This window comes from Scyliorhinus torazame, chromosome 8 (assembly GCF_047496885.1).
Source record: "Scyliorhinus torazame isolate Kashiwa2021f chromosome 8, sScyTor2.1, whole genome shotgun sequence".
Lineage (NCBI taxonomy): Eukaryota > Metazoa > Chordata > Chondrichthyes > Carcharhiniformes > Scyliorhinidae > Scyliorhinus > Scyliorhinus torazame.
The window spans coordinates 56870826-56891606 of NC_092714.1; the positions used below are offsets into that span (position 1 = coordinate 56870826).

General features: G+C 46.9%; 1 protein-coding gene across 1 annotated transcript in view; it reads right to left on the bottom strand.

The window, feature by feature from the left end:
* tmprss7 (transmembrane serine protease 7) overlaps positions 1-14420 on the bottom strand; it is a 155507-nt gene extending 141087 nt beyond the window's left edge. Inside the window, exons 1-3 of the mRNA XM_072515515.1 lie at positions 14364-14420; positions 12760-12858; positions 1857-2073 (exon numbers count right to left, since the gene is read on the bottom strand). Coding sequence (XP_072371616.1) covers positions 1857-2073; positions 12760-12858; positions 14364-14420 — 373 coding nt within the window. The remainder of the gene's footprint in view (positions 1-1856; positions 2074-12759; positions 12859-14363) is intronic.
* Positions 14421-20781: the final 6361 nt, after the last annotated feature.

Here is a 20781-nt window from a genome sequence, read left to right on the forward strand (position 1 = left end):
TTGAGATTTACAACACTTAATAAGTGAATAAAGCCACAAGATTCCACAGCTTGTGGGTGAGATCCAGTTAGGGATCAATAATATTTTGTTTAAGGTAGAACAAGTTTGAGATTTATGACACTTAATAAGTGAATAAAGCCACAAGATTCCACAGCTTTGAAAGAAACAAAAACAAACGTTACAAGTTCAGAAAGAGAAAACAATTTACAATATCTATCTTATACTCGAACATTCAGAGTAGGTATGAAGTATGTGTGAATCAATGGGCAAACTGTGGTCAAACACATTATATGACATAATAAATTTCAGATGCGACCAAAACAGATTCCATGGATTTCTCAACAATTCATCCAGATGTCTGTTACATTGTGACTGAAATTTTGTCTTTCTCGCAAGGGTTTTCAATCACCACTTTCAAAGATCTCACGTTGGAATTCTCTCCAAAATTCACTCCTATCAGGGCACTTTAATGGTGGTTCACCTCACAGGGTTTCGATCTTACCTTCCAAGATTCCATCCCCTTGGATTTCCAAGTACATTCAAGCACCAACTTGCAAGCACAATTTCAGATATTCAGCCGTGCCAAGCAGGACACCACTGCGCCAAAGGAGTATCTTTGTCCCTACGGCCCGCAGAGTCACCAATACAGAGTCACCAACCTTTGACTGCCTTCTTGGATCTTCAGGGCTGCTCATGAGCCTTCTTCAACTACCAGAGTTTCTCCCAAGCCCACGTCACTTAAAGACTGCTCTCTGCAGGTTTTTGTTTAGTTGGAGACTGTTTCTCATTTTCTTATCTCAACGAGGACCTGTTTCTGTCCCTACCTCTGATACATTTCTTGGGACCTCTTCCTGCCCCTTCCCTTGTTTAGGACCTCTGCCTGTCCCTCACCCTTGTCCCTTTCCCTGGGAAACTTACTTGACTTTGGCACTCCACACACGGTCACCTGACGAGATTTTTGCACTGTTCTTTTTTTCCAACATGCAGACATGAAGGGCCAATCCTCAACCTGAAGATTATGAAATATCTAAACATCACATATGCAGCCAGCTCCCAGTTCATCAGGAATTGGAGTTCCCAACTTCGCAGCTAAATTGGAGTCTCTTCATGAGTCAATGTCCATAACAGAGAGACACTCGAGTAACTAATGTAACTGAACCCAAAAACATACCTACGCATATGCTAAATTTGCAACACAAACTGCCAACAATATGGGCTAATTGCAGTGTTGGATCTGGGAACAATTTTAAAAATATATTATTTTTTCTCCTTTTTCACATTTTCATCCAAATTTACACCCACCAACAAACAATCAATGGTAACAAATAAAATGTCAATCCCCTGGCCAACAATTCCTCCCTCCCACCATCCCCCAATCAATCCTCAACATTTTTAATACAAAAATCAAAGAAAAGGAATCAGGAATCCACCATCCACCCATACATAGTCATCAACAACATACTCGGTCCAACACCCCCCCCCCCCCATGTTCAATGTCATCCAATTCTTGACAGTACATAATAAACAAATCCCATGAATTGTAGAACCCTTCCATCCTTCCCTTCAACTCAAACTTCACCTTCTCGAGTGTTAAAAACTCCAACAGATCCCTCCCCCCCCCCCCACCCCCCCCTCCACCCCAACATGATCTGGAAATAATTTTAATGCTTTGAATTTGGCTTTATAATTTGGCATTCGTTTGTGTTAAATTAAGCCAGGGTCAAACAGTTCATCTTTGCTTTCCAGCACATTTTAAAATCAAAATAGAACTGGTGCCAAAATAGACTACTAATGTACCATAAATTGAAAGTTTTAAAGTTATTTGCTCTATGAAAGTAGTTAAGTGAAATACTCACAAACAAAGACCCACAGTAAAGTCCATGTTATTATCACAATAACAAGAACCATCAGAGTAAAGAGGATAATTTTTTTGTTTATATAGAAACATTCAGTTGTTTCCACAATCTGACATTTCCGTGATAATTTAGATTTCATCTTTCCTTTTCGTGGCTGTTTCCTTTTCACAGGCAAATTGCCATCCACATTGGTCACATAGACTGATATTTCAGAAACCTGAAAATGAAAAGAAGAAAGCAAAAACGTTTTAGAATTCAACAAAGCAGTGGTTTGGTGAGCAACTTGATGCAGAAAAATGTTTCAAAGTGCTTCAAAGAGGTGTTGTTGAACAGGAATGGGTGCCAGGTTAAAGGAGGATTTCTTAGGAGGATTTATGGCTTGGTCAGAAAGGTTTTTTTTTTAAAAGGAAGATTTTATAGAAGAACAAAAGTGAGAGGCAGAGACACTTTGGTAAAGAATTCCCAGCATAGGAACAAGATGGTGAAGGGAGTACAAGAGACCAAAGTCTGAGGAACTGAGGGTTTATATGGCTAGAGAATTGGGAGCCAATGCAAGTTCGCAAGGGATGTGATGAGTGAATTAGACTTGATGCAGTGTAGGGTAGTTTTAAGTGAGTTTTGTTCCCCCCAAATATTGTAGAGCTAAGTAACAATCTTTTACCCACTGTACATCCAGAGATGAAAAACGTGTAAACACACGGACAGAATCAACCCAAGACAGAGCAAACTTGCATTTATATAGCACCTTTTATGACCTCAAAATGTTCCAACATGCTTTGTGGCCAATTAAGTATTTTTGAAGTGTTGTCTCGGTTATAATACAGGAGATGTGCAGCCAATTTGCACAAAGAAAGCACCATCAAACAGCAATGAGATACTGTCAAGGTTGTCATGATATGCAGACACACACATAATGATATACAGACAAGCAGCTAATGGACACAGAGAACAGGACATGACCAATAAGCAGGCAGGACACTCAGGGGTGGTATCAGACTATAAAAGACACAAGGCACTCACACTCCGCCTCTTTCCACTGATGAACATCTAGAGAGTCATTCAAGGGTGTTGTTACAATCTCACACCTCCACCACATGGCTAAGAGCTAGTCTGGTTCAGTCAGCCTTGTGCAGGTCTGCACCACCAGTCAGAGGCCAGCGCTCCCAATTCCGACGATGGCGCGCCCAGAATATGCAACGACGATTACAGGATTCTGATCCTGGCAGTACAACGGATCCAGAGGACGAGTGCCTGGAGTCTGCCTACCTAGTGGGCATCATTACCACACGTGAACATGCCACACCTAACTCATCTCGCATTCAGTCTATCCTAGCTGTGGATTCGGAGGACGAATGGCGTGCGGTGATGCAGGTCAACCGCTGCTCCATCCAGTTCAAGCTGGACACAGGTGCTGCTGCGAACCTCCTCTCACAGGCAGACTTCAAACGCATCAAGAAGCCCCACAAGGTCCTTCCAGCAGCCTGCCAGCTCCTGGACTATAACGGTAATGCCATCACGACACTGAATTCCTGCCATCTCCAACCGCGGTACCCATGCATGGCTAAGGTTTGAAATTGTCAAGCCGGACAGGGCATCCCTACTGGGCGCGCTTGCCTGCAAAAAGCTAAACCTGGTGCAGCGGGTATATTCAACGACATCCTCCAACGTGGATCTTCAAGCTGGCATTGTGACATCCTCACTCAGTATCCAGATGTGTTTGACGCGATGGGCACTTTGCCATATCGGTAGAAGATCCTACTGCGACATGATGCCAAGCCAGTGGTCCATGCACCACGCCGAGTCCAGGCTCCGCTGAAGGAGCGCCTGAAGGAACAGCTCAAGGAGCTGCAGCAGCAGGGGATCATTTCCAGGGTAACCGAACTGACTGACTGGGTCAACTCGATGGTGGTGGTTAGAAAACTCTCTGGAGACCTGCGCAACTGCATTGATCCCAAGGATCTCAACCAGAATATAGGGTGAAATTCTCCGTAATCGGCGCGATGTCCGCCGACCGGTGCCAAAAACGGCGCAAATCAGTCCAGCATCGCGCCGCCCCAAAGGTGCGGAAGTCTCCGCATCTTGAGCGGCCCAGCCCTAACCTTGAGGGGCTAGGCCCGTGCCGGAGTGATTTCCGCCCTGCCAGCTGGCGGGAAAGGCGTTTGGTGCCCTGCCAGCTGGCGCGGAAACGACATTGCCGGGCGGCGCATGCGCGGGAGCGTCAGCGACCGCTCAGGGCATCCTCGCGCATGCGCAGTGGAGGGGGTCTCTTCCTCCTCCGCCATGGTGGAGACCGTGGCGAAGGCGGAAGGAAAAGAGTGCCCCCCACGGCACAGGCCCGCCCGCGGATCGTTGGGCCCCGATCGCGGGCCAGGCCACCGTGGGGGCACCCCCCGGGGCCAGATCGCCCCGCCGCCTTGTCCCGCCGGTAAAAGAGGTGGTTTAATCCACGCTGGCGGGACAGGCATTCTAGCAGCGGCCCATCCGGGCCGGAGAATCGCCGGGGGGGCCCGCCAACTGGCGCAGCGCGATTCCCGCCCCCACCGAATCTCCGGTGCCGGGGAATTCGGCAACTGGCAGGGGCGGGATTCACGCCAGCCCCCGGCGAAACTCCGACCCGGCAGGGGTCGGAGAATCTCGCCCATAATGCGTGAACACTACCCCATCCCGAAGCGGGAGGAACTCACCAGTGAGATGGCACATGCACGGTTTTTCATGAAATTAGATGCGTCACATGGATTCTGGCAAATCCAGCTGGATGAGTCCAGCAGAAGGCTCTGCACTTTCAACACACCGTTTGGCAGGTACTGCGATAACCGTATGCCGTTCAGCATTGGAGATATTTCATCGCATCATGGAGCAGATGATGGAGGGCATCGAAGGGGTTCATGTGTACGTGGACGATGTCATCATATGGTCCACGACCCCTAAGGAGCACGTTTCCCATCTCCAGCAGGTATTCCGCCGTGTGCACGCCAGTGGTTTGAAGCTGAACAGGACCAAATGTTGCTTTGGCATGACGACACTCAAGTTCCTAGGAGACCAGATCTCTCAGCGGGGCGTGTGCCCCAACACAGCCAAGGTCAAGGCCATCGCAGCCATGAAGGTCCCGTAAGACATGAAGGCGGTATTGCACTTCCTAGGCATGGTCAATTTTCTGGGCAAGTTCATCCCAAACATGGCCTCACACACCACGGCCCTATGAAACCTAGTGAAGAAGTCCACTGCCTTCGAGTGGCCCATCAGGCAGAGTGGTTGGAGCTGAAAGCCAAGCTCACCTCTGCACCCGTATTGGCATTTTTCGACGCAGACAGGGAAAATAAAATCTCAACAGATGCGAGCCAGGATGGCATTGGTGCGGTCCTGCTGCAACGCAATGACACCTCATCCTGGGCATGAGGCTGCATGAGCAGCTGGCAGGAATGATTGCCTACGCATCAAGGGCAATGACGCCCAGCGAGCAAAGGCATGCACTAAACGAGAAGGAATGCCTGGGCCTTCTCAGCGGCATTCTCAAGTTTCACGACTATGTCTACGGCCTGCCAACATTCACAGTCGAGACGGATCACAGGCCCCTGGTCCACATTATCCACAAGGACCTTAATGACATGACGCCTCGATTGCAGCGCATCCTCCTCAAACTCAGAAGGTACGACTTTGACCTGGTCTGCACGCCTGGCAAGGAGCTCATCATTGCCGATACACTGTCCCACTCCATCACCATGCCTAGTGAACCACTGAACGTCATCCGGCAAATTGAGTCACAGGTGCAGCTATGTGATAGCGCCCTCCCCGCATCTGATGAGAAGGTGATTCGTATCCGTGAGGAGACAGCCAATGACCCACTCTTGCAGCGTGTTATGGAACACCAAGCCAATGGCTGGCAAAAAGGGCAGTGCCCTCAGTTTTTCAATGTAAAGGACGACCTGACACTGGTTGATGGTATCCTCCTCAAACTGGACCGGATTGTAATTCCACACAGTCTCCAGAGCTTGGTGCTCCGTCAAATCCATGAGAGCCACCTTGGTGTGGAAAAGTGCAGACACAGAACCAGGCAGGCTGTCTACTGGCCCGGGATCAGCCAGGACATCGCGAATATGGTCCTTAACTGTGTGACCTGTCAACGCTTCCAGCCAGCGCAGAGTAAGGAGACACTTCAGCAGCATGAAATCGAAACCTCTCCGTGGTCCAAGGTTGGCATCGACCTCTTTCATGCAAATGGCCGTGTTAATTATTGAAGCCCTCAAACCTCACATCTTGGACCGTTATCAAAGCCTGTAAGGAGACGCATGGTATCCCTCACACTGTCATGAGTGACAATAGCCCGTGCTTCAGCAGGCATTAATGGTCTCTGTTTGCCCAGTCATATCAGTTCAAACACGTCACTGCCAGCCCACACTATCCACAGTCAAACGGAAAAGTTGAGAAAGGGATGCACATAATGAAGCAGCTCATCTGCAAGGCCGCGGATTCTGCGTCTAACATTCACCTTGCGCTGCTTGCGTACAGGGCGACCCCACTGTCCACTGGCATGTCGCCGGCTCAACTCCTGATGTACTGAGAACGACACTTCCAGCCATACACGTGCCCAACCTGGATCACCTCCCAGTGCTGCAGAAGGTGCAGCAACTCCGAGACCAGCAAAAACAGGGCTATGATGTTCATGCCACCGATTTGCCTGTCAGACACTGTTCGGGACAAGATCCCTGATGGAGGCTGGTCAGCTCCAGCTGTCGTTGTTCGACAGGCTGCCCCCCGCTCGTATGTTGTGCATCTGGCTGATGGTTCTGTTGTGTGACGCAACAGACGGGCACTGCGCAAAGTTGCCTGCCCGCAACCACATTCTTCTCCGTTTCCTTCTTTTGTTTTGCCACCTCCTGATACCTCGACTCACGAGGCCACCAGTCAGGCTTCAATCCCGCCCATCAAGGTGCTGTCGTCCCCACCACCACCTCTCCGGCGGTCAACCAGGATCAGACGCAAGCCACAGAGATTGGACTTTTGAACATTTGTTCTGTTTGCTATGTTCTGTGTTCTCGCATTAGACAGCTGTTTTCACATGTACATATGTTCACATCCACTGCATGTATATATGTTAATATTGGCCTATTCTTGTAAATACGTTCACATATGTCATCCAAATATTTTAAAAAAGGGGAGATGTCATGATATGCAGACACACACAATAATGATATACAGACAAGCAGCTAATGGACACAGAGAACAGGACATGACCAATAAGCAAGCAGGACACTCAGGGGTGGGATCTGACTATAAAAGGCACAAGGCACTGACACGCCGCCTCTTTTCACTGATGAACATCTAGAGAGTCAGTCAAGGGTGTTGGTACAATCTCACACCTCCACCACATGGCTAAGAGCTAGTCTGGTTCAGTCAGACAGAGTAACGACACTTACGTTATCAGAGAGTCAAACTCACAGAGAACTGTGCTAACTGTGCTATTAGTTCAATAAACCTGATTGAACTAACTTCAAGGTCTGGAGTATCTTTCTGATCTAAGCTGCATCCAGTTGCAGCCAGTGTTAGACCAGTGTACCTAACACGACAAAGTTAATCTACTTTTCATGATGTTGATTGAAAGATAAATAATGACCATAAGTCCCCTGAATTCAAATTGCTATGTGGGAATTTTCTTTGTCTACCTGAGAGGGCAGATGAATTCATGTTTGCATCTCACCGGAGTCGCACTCCTTCTGCAGTGCATTGAAGTATCTCAATGACTGGCTCACATTTCTGGAGCAGGGATTGAAATCACAATCTTCTGCAAGGGTGGTAGCATTAAGCTAAGGCCTTTTGAATTTTCTTCAACAAATAATTGTGCAGCAGCCAAGTGGAAACCATTACCTGAGGGAGTTGAATTTGTCAGGGAAGCAGCAGTAATGTGAAGCATGGGATTCAGGTGTAAATCCTGCATGTACCATTTTGACTACTTACCCCCAAACTTCAGACTAGATTTAAATCATTTTGGAAGTAGGAGTACTAACCATGTATCATGTAAAATGGATTCCAATACATCTGAGTTCATACATGAATTGCATCACAATTATAAAAAGGGAATAAAGAGTTGATTTATGCCAGTGATCAGGACTCCTATATGTCTGCACATTAATTGAACTAATCATAGCATAGATCGTTTTATGCAAAAATAAAATGCGTGATCTTACATCAACATGATCCTATAAAGTCATTTGTAAATAGATTAACTTTTGTATTAGAAATTGTAGGAAATGTTAAATATGTTTTTGGAATAAAATTATATTTGGAACATGTACAATACCGGTGTTAATCTAATATCACGACTTTTAATACTGACTATCCTAGCTAATTTGACGCTATTCAATCTATCTACATAGTGTTCTACATTTTATAGTAATGCAGAGCGTAACAATACATCGAGGAGAATATAAACATTAATACAATCTCATCTTTAAATGCTCATGGCACTCTGAACAGCTGATGGTCTTATATAGTGTGTTAAAGCCTTAAATAATAAATGATGGAATGATACAGCATCTAAGATAAACACAGCTACATTATCCAGGTAATTGTATAGTATAGTATGCTCTTCCAAGCTGATGCTATTATTTATTAAGGAAATGCAACACCACACATAGTAACGGACAATAGAATCAGGATTACAGTTCACAGCACCTCCAGAAGCTTCACAGAACAAAGCAGTAGATTTGATATTTCCCAATAATCTAAAGTATGTTTGGACGCATTAATATGATTTTAAAAACACATCAAAGAAAACAGTGTACGAAGATTAATTTAGATTAGAAGGTGCAGACAATGGCTTTCAGGGCCACATCAGCTCCTTCAACGGGCAAGTAATGAAAATTAAAAGCAGATTTCGCAAAACGGTTATGCTGCATAAACCACTCCAATAAAGTCATGGCGAACCCCATATAAGCATCATGTCTGGACATTGCATTTAGTTCATCAGCATCTGCCTATTACATTGGAGAAGATTTTTAGATCATTTGTGAAAGTACAGAGCTTCCAGAAAGAGACTTCATTATGTGTGAATGTATGAGCCATAAGAATGAACTTGCATTTATCACCCTATTATTGGCATTAAAAGGATAATTATAGCAATAGCAATTCAGTGGAAGTTACAAAGCTGTTGATATTCCAAATAAGAATCTCCTCGCTGAAGTACCTGAGCAAATAATGTAATGACTACCTTTACCAGTATTTTGGTGATGAGTGCGTTAAAACTGTCAGCGGACATACGGTGGGCAGTCGGTTCTAGTCGTGCCTCAATAGGCAGCTCACGCTTTGGGCAGATTGGATTTTGGCCTGCTTGCCTCACCGGCAGTGGCCTCAGGTGAGTCCCAGTGGATGGAGAGGAGTATGGTCAGGGCAGGAGAAACCAAGCAGAGCCAGCAGGAGAGATGTGGAGCTGGCAGGAAGACTCACTCCTCCTAGCTCTGTTTAAAAAAAAACAATTTTGGGGGAAGCACTTGCTAGTCTGCATCCACACCAGCAAATTCTGAATGGAAGAATCTCAGCAGCTGCTCCACTCAGGGCAACGCTGTTTTGACGGTGCTGAAATATTAACATAGGCAAGGGGGCCTTACCTGTGTAAGTCCTGGCTGCCCCTACTCCTGAAAATGTATTTCCAAGGTCAATTTGGCTTCAAACATTTTTTTTTGAAAGATATCCTTGGTGCTCATGTTTATTGTCTCTGCAAAAAATCATTTCTGTCTCCGTTTTCCACCTGGTAAATGATTGGGAGCAATAGCAACAAATTTCTTTCCCTTTAATGTGTCCAGCAAATTCATACTTCAGAACTGCCTTTGAAATGAAAAACAATTAGAATGGATCCTGGAAAGGGCCTGGATAATGACGGGAAATGGGCTGGTTCAATGTCCTTTCTTCATCATGCATCTTCCTTAATTCACACTCACTAGGGCAGCATGGTGCCGCAGTGGTTAGCTTTGCTGCCTCACGGCGCCGAGGTCCCAGGTTCGATCCCAGCTCTGGGTCACTGTCCGTGTGGAGTTTGCACATTCTCCCCGTGTTTGTGTAGGTTTAGCCCCCACAGCCCAAAGATGTGCGGGTAGGTGGATTGAACATGCTAAATTGCCCGTTAATTGGAAAAAAAAAAAAAATTTAATTCACACTCACTAGAGAAAGCAAAGTTTTTTCAGTTCAGCTAAACAAAATGATAACTGTATGTAAAAATGTGAAATTTTAAGAATGTATTCTTTTAAAATATATATTTTTATTCTCCTCCTTATTCACATTTTCTCCCAAATTTGCACCCACCAACAATAAACAATAAGCAGTAACGAATACAATGTCAAGCCCCATATCAACAACAACAATCCCATCCTCCCATCAACCCCCAACCAGCAGCCCGCATGTTAACATAAACAAATAACAAAAAGGAATCAGGAATCACCCATAGTCACCATTAACACACAGTCCCCCTCCCCCCAACCCTCCCACCCCCCCACCCCCCCAATGTTCGATGTTATCCAATTCTTGAAAGTGCATAATGAATAACGCCCATGAATTGTAGAACCCCTCCATCCTTCCCCTCAGTTCAAACGTAACCTTATCAAGATTTGGTCCCTCCGCCATGCCAGGGCACAGGGTGGAGAGGTTGCTCTCCATCCCAACAGGATCCACCTTCGGGCGATCAACGGGGCGAAGACTACATTATCTGCCTCCGCACCCGCTTCCAACCCCACTGGTCCGACACCCCGAATAGGAGGACCCCTGAGGATCCGGGTCCAGTTTCATGTGCACCACTTTAGAGATTACCCTAAAAATTTCCTTCCAGCAATCCTCCAGCTTTGGACAGGACCAACACATACGAACGGGATTTGCGGATAAAATAACAGTGGAATAATGTAAAATTTTAAAATGGTCTTTTGGGACCAGAGATGTTGGCAGACAAATCAACTTCTGAAGCCTCTAAAATTCATTCCAAAAATGGGGTTTTAAAATTATAATATGCAGTGAGTGTGGGTGTTTGCCATTTTGAAATGTGGAAAAACACTGTTAATTCATGTTAATGTGGCATGGTTTATTGAATAAATTAATTGTACAATGATATCTAGGGGTGGCACGGTGGCGCAGTGATTAGCACTGCTGCCTACGGTGCTGAGGACCCGGGTTCGATCCCAGCCCTGGGTCACTGTCTGTGTGGAGTCTGCACATTCTCCCAGCGTCTATGTGGGTTTCATCCCCACAACCCAAAGATGTGGAGGCGAGTTGGATAGGCCATGCTAAATTGGCCCAGAACAGGCGCCGGAATGTGGCGACCAGGGGCTTTTCACAGTAACTTCATTTGAAGCCTGCTTGTGACAATAAGTGATTTTCATTCATTCATTGCCCCTTAATTGGTAAAAAAATTGGGTACTCTTAAATTTTTTTTTTTAATTGTACAATGATATGTTGAACCACAAGGAAAGTCTTTTAAAACCTGTCAATTCATTGCCTTGGCATTTGATGCAAAGAGTTCATTGAATGAATTCATCACTTTGGCATTCACATATCGTAAGGGTTCCACGAGGGATAAGATGTGGCACTTTAAATTTCAGAATCATTCCTTCACAACAAATCATCTTTGGATATTCTGCATTTTGTGAACGATCTGATGACAGTTTGTGCACTTACAGTATCGCACAATTTGATGACAAAACATCAAGCAAGGCTTTGCCCAGATTTCCACTCTTTGTGAAGGTGTTTCTCCATCAGCTATCCACCTCCATTCAGTATGAACATGATCTTTCAATGGCTTGTTGAGGCACACATGCAAAGGTTGAACTATGAATGTCAAAATACAACAAAATCACCAGTACCCATTATGCTACACCGACAACTTGGATGAGATGCCCCCATGAATTGCTGTTGTCAGCTGAAGTATCGCTGGAAACTGATGATTTTGGCATTAGCATTTTGAGTGTCTGAGCGATCTTGATCTTCTGCCGAAACACGAGACGTTTTCGTTCCTAAAGCAACTGCACCAATTAGCTGCAACTCTGAAATCTTTGCTGAATTCAGCCTTCGATTTGACCAACTTCAAGCCAGTGGCTGGTTCCTGTTCTCTTGATGCATCGAGTCTTTCGGGCTTATGCCACCTTTGCACCAGCTTTTCACGAACCAAAATCTCTCGTTGCAGCACAGTAATTTGACAGGCTAGCAAATATTACAACTTTTAGCTTGAAACTAGCTTCATGATTCACAATACCACATCGCCTATTTGACCCCTTGCACCAGGTTATAAGGTAAATAAAACATGCATTTTTTAAAAGGTTGAGTAATGCGAGATAGCATGTCATGGCTGAAAAAGGGGAGCTGGTCACTGATACGCTGAGTATATGCAAAAACGAGGTTGTTTTATATGATCTATGGCAATTATGAATCTACTCTATTCTTTGCAGTGAAATAGGCTGACCAAATATCACGTCATTTAATTATGCACAAATATCATACCCCAAACTATTTAATATTGACATCTATTTCTAAATCAGCAACTCAAACCCAAAATTATTCTTCACTGCTATTGAACACTTCCCCAATATGTTAGCATTTTCCTAGTCAGTTAACGAAATAAATAGAAAAAGGAAAGTTCTAATAAGTTCTTTACTTAACAAGAATCTAGAGCACTTACACCTAGATCATCCTCTGGTATGGTAGATTGTTCACAGCTTTTATTTTCTGCCATCACAAAATTTTCAAACTTGTCTTTCTTCCTTGTATAGGCAGAGGTGTAGAACAATGGAACCGACAGACGTTTTACAGCACCTCAAACCGAGTCCAAGTGACTCGACCGCACAATTAATGTCTGCTAAATATTTTGTTGAATAGTTTCCGAATGGAGGTATATGAGTAATGCTCGACTCTGTTTGAAGAGGTATTGCGTTACCTTGTTAGTAGTAACCATGTACCACATGACAGGAGCAGCATGGAAACCAATGCTAGAATGACACTGATCATTGTCAAATGCAGTCCAACAGTATTTGTACTATAGAACAAAAAAAATGTAAATGGTATAAATACAAAGTTGTTTAACCTTTCAAGACCTTATTAAATGCTAGATTATTAATATTTGGCTTTACTTTTCTATATATTATGGGTGAGATGAAATTGTTTGATCTATAATTTTGTCCTATTAATCTGATCTTTTTTTTATACAGTGTGTGGCAGGGAGAAACTGTTCTAGAGGACAGATGGGAGTTTATTAAACGTTAAGATAGAAATTGACTGGCACCAAGAACCCCCGAGGAAAAATGAAGGGCGGGATTCTCCGCCGGCGGGATGCTCCGTTTTTCCGGCAGCCCAGGGGTTTCCCCGACGGCGTGGGGATGCCTCACAATGGGAAACTATTCAACAAAATATTTAGCAGACATTAATTGTGCGGTCGAGTCACTTGGACTCGGTGAACTGTGAGGTGCTGTAAAAAGTCTGTCGGTTCCATTGTTCTACACCTCTGCCTATACAAGGAGTGGCCGGCGTAACGGAGCATCCTGCCGGTGGGGTGAGGCAGAAATGTGGCGGGCTGGGATGGAGCCTATCTATGAAGTCAAAAAGGTAAAACCGCCTGAGAATGAAGTTATAGGGCTGGATTCTCCGATCCTGGGCTAAGGCCGGTGGGGTACATACAATTTCTGCAATGGCAATCAGAGAATCCCAGCCATAGTATACTATTCAAGATGGTTCTAATCATCAGAAATCAACCACAGATCCTGGGCCCATATGGCAGGTCCTGAGCCCAACCATTTCCAGCAGCTTCGACATGGACCCTCCTTCCATCGCAATGTTAGACTGGGGTCGCACGCCATTCTGTAGTGTTCAGCTCTATTCCCAATTTCTCCTGATAGTGAAACAGCCCCACTCTGAGGCAGGGGCTGCTGCAGGGTTTGGGGGTGTGGGTGGCTGTGGGGTCTGAGAGTGGCTGTGGGGTTTGAGGGTGGAGATGGGGAAGCCTAACTAACCTCACCCATGGGACTCCCACACCACACTCCCTGACCTTCCCCCAATGGACCACCCCAATCCACCCACCGGGCTCCCTGGCCACCCCACCCACAACCATCCCCAACCCCAACTACCGGATTACTCCCACCCGGACACACCCACCTACCCACACCCACAGGATTACTCCTATCTATGACTCCCCACTAACCCCACCAGGAGACTCCCCCTCCTCCTGTCAAGGCCCAACTCGCAATTCATACACCCCCCCTCCCACCCAACTTCCGACTCTCATGCTCCGGTGACCCTACCCCATCCGCAGAAGCCCCGGCACTTACCCCTGGAGGCCAGACCCAACCCACCCTCGCTCCGCCATCATTCCCAGAGGCTTAGCTCGACTCAGAGTCAGAAGGTCAGGTGAGATAGGATGTAAGTAAATCTCAGGTTAAGAATGTAGGAACAGAGTGGCAATCTGACTCTGATTGTCATTCTGCAGAAGTTCAAGCCCAAGCTTACTATGCCAGAGAGAGTCAGTACCAGAACACAACCCTGTTTTACCCCACTGTGGATCTCGATGGGTTCCAATGTTGCCTCATGCATGGTGACTTTACCCATCCTTTGGCATGGAAAGGGCAGCTTACAAGGGGAGCATGTTCCCCGGATTGTTTATGTTTTGTAACTGTTTGAATAAGGTTGGAATAAAATACCTTTAAATATTGAACAGATCACATTAAGCAGCTTTGATGGCCAGCCAATTTTCTCCAGCAACTTAAATAGACCACCTCTGCTCGCATGGTCAAATGTCATGATGTGATTACCTTTCTGCGCGGTATTTCTCTTGTAGCTGCTGAATTGAGAAAATCATGTCAATTGTTGATATTCCACCTCTGAAAACATATTGGCATTCAAGGTAGATATGTTCAGTCAGTATCTTGTCTGATAGGAACAACACGGGCAAATACTTTCCCCACAATGCTCAGCAGGGAGATGTCTCAATAATAATAATCTTTATTATTGTCACAAGTAGGCCTACATTAACATTGCCATTAAGTTACTGTGAAAATCCCCCAGTCGCCACACTCCAGCGCCTGCTCAATGTTTGCAATTGCTGTGGTCACAATTGTCATGTGACAGTGCCTTTAAGAACTGGATGTTTAAGCAATGTACCTTTAAGAAAACAGTGATGTCAGAGTGGGTGGAGCTCAACTCAGTTCAGCCATTTTGGCAGTTTTGGTTTTGCAGTTTGAAAAGTGCCTGGTTGGTTTTGCTGAGAGCAGTTTAAAAGTGCCTGGCTGTTTTGCTGGATCTGAAGGCAACCAAGCTAATATAGCTCTGCCATTCTACAGAAAAAATATATATCCTTTAACCTGAGGTGATACTGTTTAAAGGTGTTAAGTCTCTTGGAAGTTTGAAGGAACATTTTAAGGAAGTATTTACTGTTGCAATATTTTCGGAGTTATCTTTGAAGTGAGGGGTGTTAAAAGATCCAATGTCTATTTAAGATGTTAAGTTGAGTTCATGGAATAAACAATGTTTTGTGTTTAAAAACCCACGTGTCCATAATTGTAATCCCACACCGAGGGAAAAAAGCCACGTGCTCGGAAAAGCGACAAATCCATTAAAGGGAGAGGTTGGTTGAACTCCATGATACATTTTGTGGTTCTGAAAACGCCTCGCCCCTAACACAATCTTTACATCATGCCTATCCTGGAGCACTGCCCCCACTCTCTAGTGCAGGGTTTTTCAAACTACGGGTCGCGGAGCAATTGATTGTGGCGTTCCCAATCGCCGGAAGAAGTTCCCAAAGGCCGCGACAGGCTTTTGAGAATGCTGGCCGAGGGCAGTCCCCAAGTGGTTGAGGCATTTGAGGGGGCATGGTGGCACGAGGCTTGGCTATGTGCTGGTCACTGCGTGCACGCGCGGGGAGGGGGGGGTTTGGGGACAGGAGTTGACAGGCATCCACATGGGCGCGTGATGCTAACTGTGGTGGCCCTAGCTTGTAGCTCCACTCTGGTGCTAGTGCTCTACGCGCTGCTCGGTTCGTCCCCGCCACCAATCGGCAGTATGTGACCTGCGGCTCCGTGGTCAAGCTGTTCAACGGCTGGCACACATCCACTTTCACTCCCATGACATGAAGTACCGGTCAGGAAGTGGCCTGTGACTGGGGTGGATGCAGCTACTGGACAGTGAGAGGGAAGCCAGGCCAGGTTTGTCGGCGAGGAATACTAATCAAACGGGGCCAATCAATATGGCTGACACATGTCAACACTGGAAGAAACCTACAGTCATCACTTTGTGTCGCCAATCACTGGAAACCGGGAAGGAAGTGCTTTGGATGAGAATGGAGGAGGAGATTACTTGGATGTTTGGATAGTGCAATGCAGTAGAACCAGTAAAAACTATTCTGACATTGTGTGTGTTTGACAACTTACTTCATGTCGTTAAATCAAGTAATGAGTAAAATCAAGAGTGTACCTTTTTTCTGTACTTAAAGTGTGTAAATGTAAGGATGCGCATGTTCAACTGAAATTGTTTTAATTTTCAGCAGTAAAAAGTCATAAACTTGGAAAAATCAGATATTGGAAATAAAGTTTCAATGTAAAAAAAGGCGGGCCGCGACCAGCCTTTAACTATAAATGATGGAGTCTTTTCACCAGAGGCAGCGACAGAGAGGTCACGCGCCCAACACGTATACGGACGCCATGCTCCCTGGACATCCATGCTTTGGGCACTCGGAGATAACACGGGCTGCAACTGGATGCAGCTTTAGCTGAAAGATACTCCAGACCTTGAAGTTAATTCAATCTGATTTATTGAACCTGTCACACAGTTAGCACAGTTCTCTGTGAGTTCGACTCTCTGCTAACCTCAGTGTGATTACTCTGTCTGACGGAACCAGACTAGCTCTTAGCCACGTGCTGGAGGTGTTATGTGATATATACACCCTGACTCACTCTGTAGATGTCCCCAATAGAAAGAGACGGAGTGTGAGTGCCTCGTGCCTTTTATAGTGGGAAACCACCCCCAAGTGTTCTGCCTGCTGATTGGTTATGTCCTGTTCTCTGTATTCATTAGATGCCTGTCTGTATCTCATTATGCGCATGTCTGCATACCATGACATCTCCCCTTTTGAAATGTTTGTCTGTCGCATATGTGAGAAGTATTTACATTGTTAGGCTGAAAAACTAACTTATTTACATACTATGTACATGTGAAAACAGGTGTCTAATGTGTGAAAACAGAACATAGCAAACAAAACAAATGTTCATAAATCCAGCCTCTGGGGCTTGCGTCTAATCCTGGACTACCACCGGAGAGGTGGTGGTGGGGACGACGGCTCCTTGATAGGCGGGATTGAAGCCGGACTGGTGGCCTCGTGGTTCGAGGTATCAGGAGGTGGCACAATAACAGATGGAAACAACAAAGAATGTGGTTGCGGGCGGGAAACTATGCGCAGTGCCCGTCTGTTTCGCCGCACAACAGAGCCATCAGCCACACGCACAACATAGGATTGAGGAGCAGCCTGTCGGACAACAACAGCTGGAGCTGAGCAGCCTCCATCAGGTAGCTTGATCCGAACAGCATCCGCCGGGGATAGCACAAGCAAATCGGTGGCATGAGCATCATAGTCCTGCTTTTGCCAGTCCCGGAGTTTCTGCACCTTCTGCAGCACCGGGAGGTGATCCAGGTCATGCAAGTGTATGGGTGGAAGAGTCGTTCGCAGGTCCCTGTTCATCAGGAGTTGAGCCGGTGACATGCTGGTAGACAGAGGGGTTGCCCTGTACGGAAGCAGCGCAAGGCTGACGTCAGAAGCAGAAACCGCGGCCTTGCAGATGAGCTGCTTCACTGTGTGCACCCCTTTCTCAACCTTCCCGTTGGACTGCAGGTAATATGGGCTGGAAGTGACGTGGTTAAACTGATATAACTGAGCAAACCTTGACCACTCTTGGCTGCTGAAGCAAGGACCATTGTCACTCAAGACAGTGAGTGGAACACCATGCCTGGAGAACATCTCCTTACAGGCCTTGATGACGGTCTTGGATATGAGGTCCGAGAGCTTCACAACTTCTGGGTAGTTGGAAAAATAATCAATGATTAACACATAATCACGACCATTTGCGAGAAAGAGGTCAATGCCCACCTTGGACAACAGGGAGGTCATGATTTTGTGCTGCTGAAGCGTCTCCTTGCTCTGTGCTGGCTGGAAGCATTGACAGGTCGGACAGTTGAGGACCATATTCGAGAAGTCCTGACTTTTTAAAAAATATATATATTTATTCAATTTTCAACAAAACATTCCAAACAGAAAAAAAAAGAATAAAGCACAAAACAAGCAAAAATTATACATGAGATTTCCAACAAAATACAATAACCCCCATTTAACAAATAAACACGCCAGTAAGGAAAACACCCCACTCTAACCTAAACAAAACAGAAAAACCAAACGCCCCCCCCCCCTCCTTCCCCCCACCCCCCCTTCCCCTCCCCCTCCCTCTCTCCCCACCCCCCTTGGGTTGCTGCTGCAGTTGATCTCCACCTAACGTTCCGCAAGAAAGTCTAGGAACGGTTGCCACCGCCTGGAGAACCCCTGCACAGACCCTCGCAAGGCCAACTTTATCCTTTCCAGCTTGATGAACCCTGCCATATCGTTAATCCAAGCTTCCACGCTTGGGACCTTCGCATCCCTCCACATTAGTAGGATCCTCCGACGGGCTACCAGGGCCAGAACACTGGCCTCTTTCGGCTCCTGCACTCCCGGCTAGTCTGATACCCCAAATAATGCTATCCCCCAGCTCGGCTTGACCCGGGTGTACACTTTGGACATAGTCCTCGCAAAGCCCCTCCAGAACCTCTCCAGCGCTGGGCACGCCCAGAACATATGGGCGTGATTTGCTGGGCTCCCCGAGCACTTCACACCTGTCCTCCACCCCCAAAAAACCTACTCATCCTCGCCCCTATCATATGCGCCCTGTGGACAACTTTGAACTGTATTAGGCTGAGCCTGGCGCAAGACGAGGAAGAATTAACCCTACTCAGGGCTTCATCCAGCTCCTCCTCCTACTTACCCTTTAACTCCTCCACCAAGGCCTCCTCTGCCTCCTGCAGTTCCTGATAGATCGCCGAGACCTTGCCTTCTCCAACCCATACACCCCAAATCACCCTGTCCTGAATCCTTTGTGCTGGGAGCAGCGGAAATTCCCTCACCTGCCGTCTCACAAACGCCCTCACTTGCATGTACCTAAAAGCATTCCCGGGAGGTAACCCAAATTTCTCCTCTAGCGCCCCTAGGCTCGCAAAAGTCACATCGATGAATAGGTCTCCCATTCTTTTAATCCCTGCCCGATGCCAGCTCAGAAACCCCCCATCCATCCTACCCGGAATGAACCTATGGTTCTCTCGTATCGCGGACCAGACCGAGGCCCCACCTCACCCCTGTGGCGCCTCCACTGCCCCCAGATCTTCAGAGTCGGGGCCACCACTGGACTCGCGGTGTACCTTGTCGGCGGAAGCGGCAACGGTGCCGTCACCAGCGCCCTGAGACTCGTACCCACACAAGACGCCAGCTCTAGCCTCTTCCACACCGCCCCCTCTCCCTCCATTACCCACTTACGGACCATCGCCACATTAGCTGCCCAATAATAGCCACATAGATTCGGCAGCGCCAGACACCCCCCCCCCCCCCCCCCCCCCCGCCCCGCCCCCACCCCGTCCCCGTCCCTGCTATGCTCCAAAAACACCCTCTTCACCCTCGGGGTCTTATTCGCCCATACAAATCCCATAATACTCCTGCTTACCCATTTTTAAAAAGCCTTGGGGATTAGGATGGGCAGGCACTGAAACACAAACAGGAACCTCGAGAGGACCGTCATCTTGACCGACTGCACCCTACCCGCCAGGGAGAGTGGCAGCATATCCCATCTCTTGAAATCCTCCTCCATCTGTTCCACCAACCGTGTCAAATTGAGCTTGTGCAGGGTCCCCCAACTCCTAGCTACCTGGATCCCCAGGTATCGGAAGCTCCTCTCTGCCCTCTTCAACGGTCGCTTGTCTATCCCCCTTCCCTGGTCCCCCGGATGCACCACAAAGAGCTCACTCTTCCCCACATTGAGCTTATAGCCCGAGAAGTCTCCAAACTCCCTAAGGATCCGTATAACCTCCACCATCCCCTCCACTGGGTCTGCAACATATATCAACAGGTCATCAGCATATAACGACACCCGGTGTTCCTCCCCCCCCCCCGGACCAATCCCCTCCAGTTCCTAGACTCCCTCAGTGCCATGGCCAGCGGCTCAATTGCCAGTGCAAACAAGAAATGTACAGCACAGGAACAGGCCCTTCGGCCCTCCAAGCCCGTGCCGACCATGCTGCCCGACTAAACTACAATCTTCTATACTTCCTGGGTCCGTATCCCTCTATTCCCATCCTATTCATGTATTTGTCAAGATGCCCCTTAAATGTCACTATCGTCCCTGCTTACACCACCTCCTCCGGTAGTGAGTTCCAGGCACCCACTACCCTCTGTGTAAAAAAACTTGCCTCGCACATCTACTCTAAACCTTGCCCCTCTCACCTTAAACCTATGCCCCCTAGTAATTGTCCCCTCTACCCTGGGGAAAAACCTCTGACTATCCACTCTGTCTATGCCACTCATAATTTTGTAGACCTCTATCAGATCACCCCTCAACCTCTGTCGTTCCAGTGAGAACAAACCGAGTTTATTCAACCACTCCTCATAGCTAATGCCCTCCATACCAGGCAACATTCTGGTAATTCCCGTACCAGCCTCCCCGAACAGGCGCCGGAATGTGGCGACTAGGGGCTTTTCACAGTAACTTCATTGAAGCCTACTCGTGACAATAAGCGATTTTCATTTTCATTTCATTTCAATCTCTTCTGCACCCTCTCCAAAGTCTCCACATCCTTCTGGTAGTGTGGCGACCAGAATTGAACACTATACTCCAAGTGTGGCCTAATT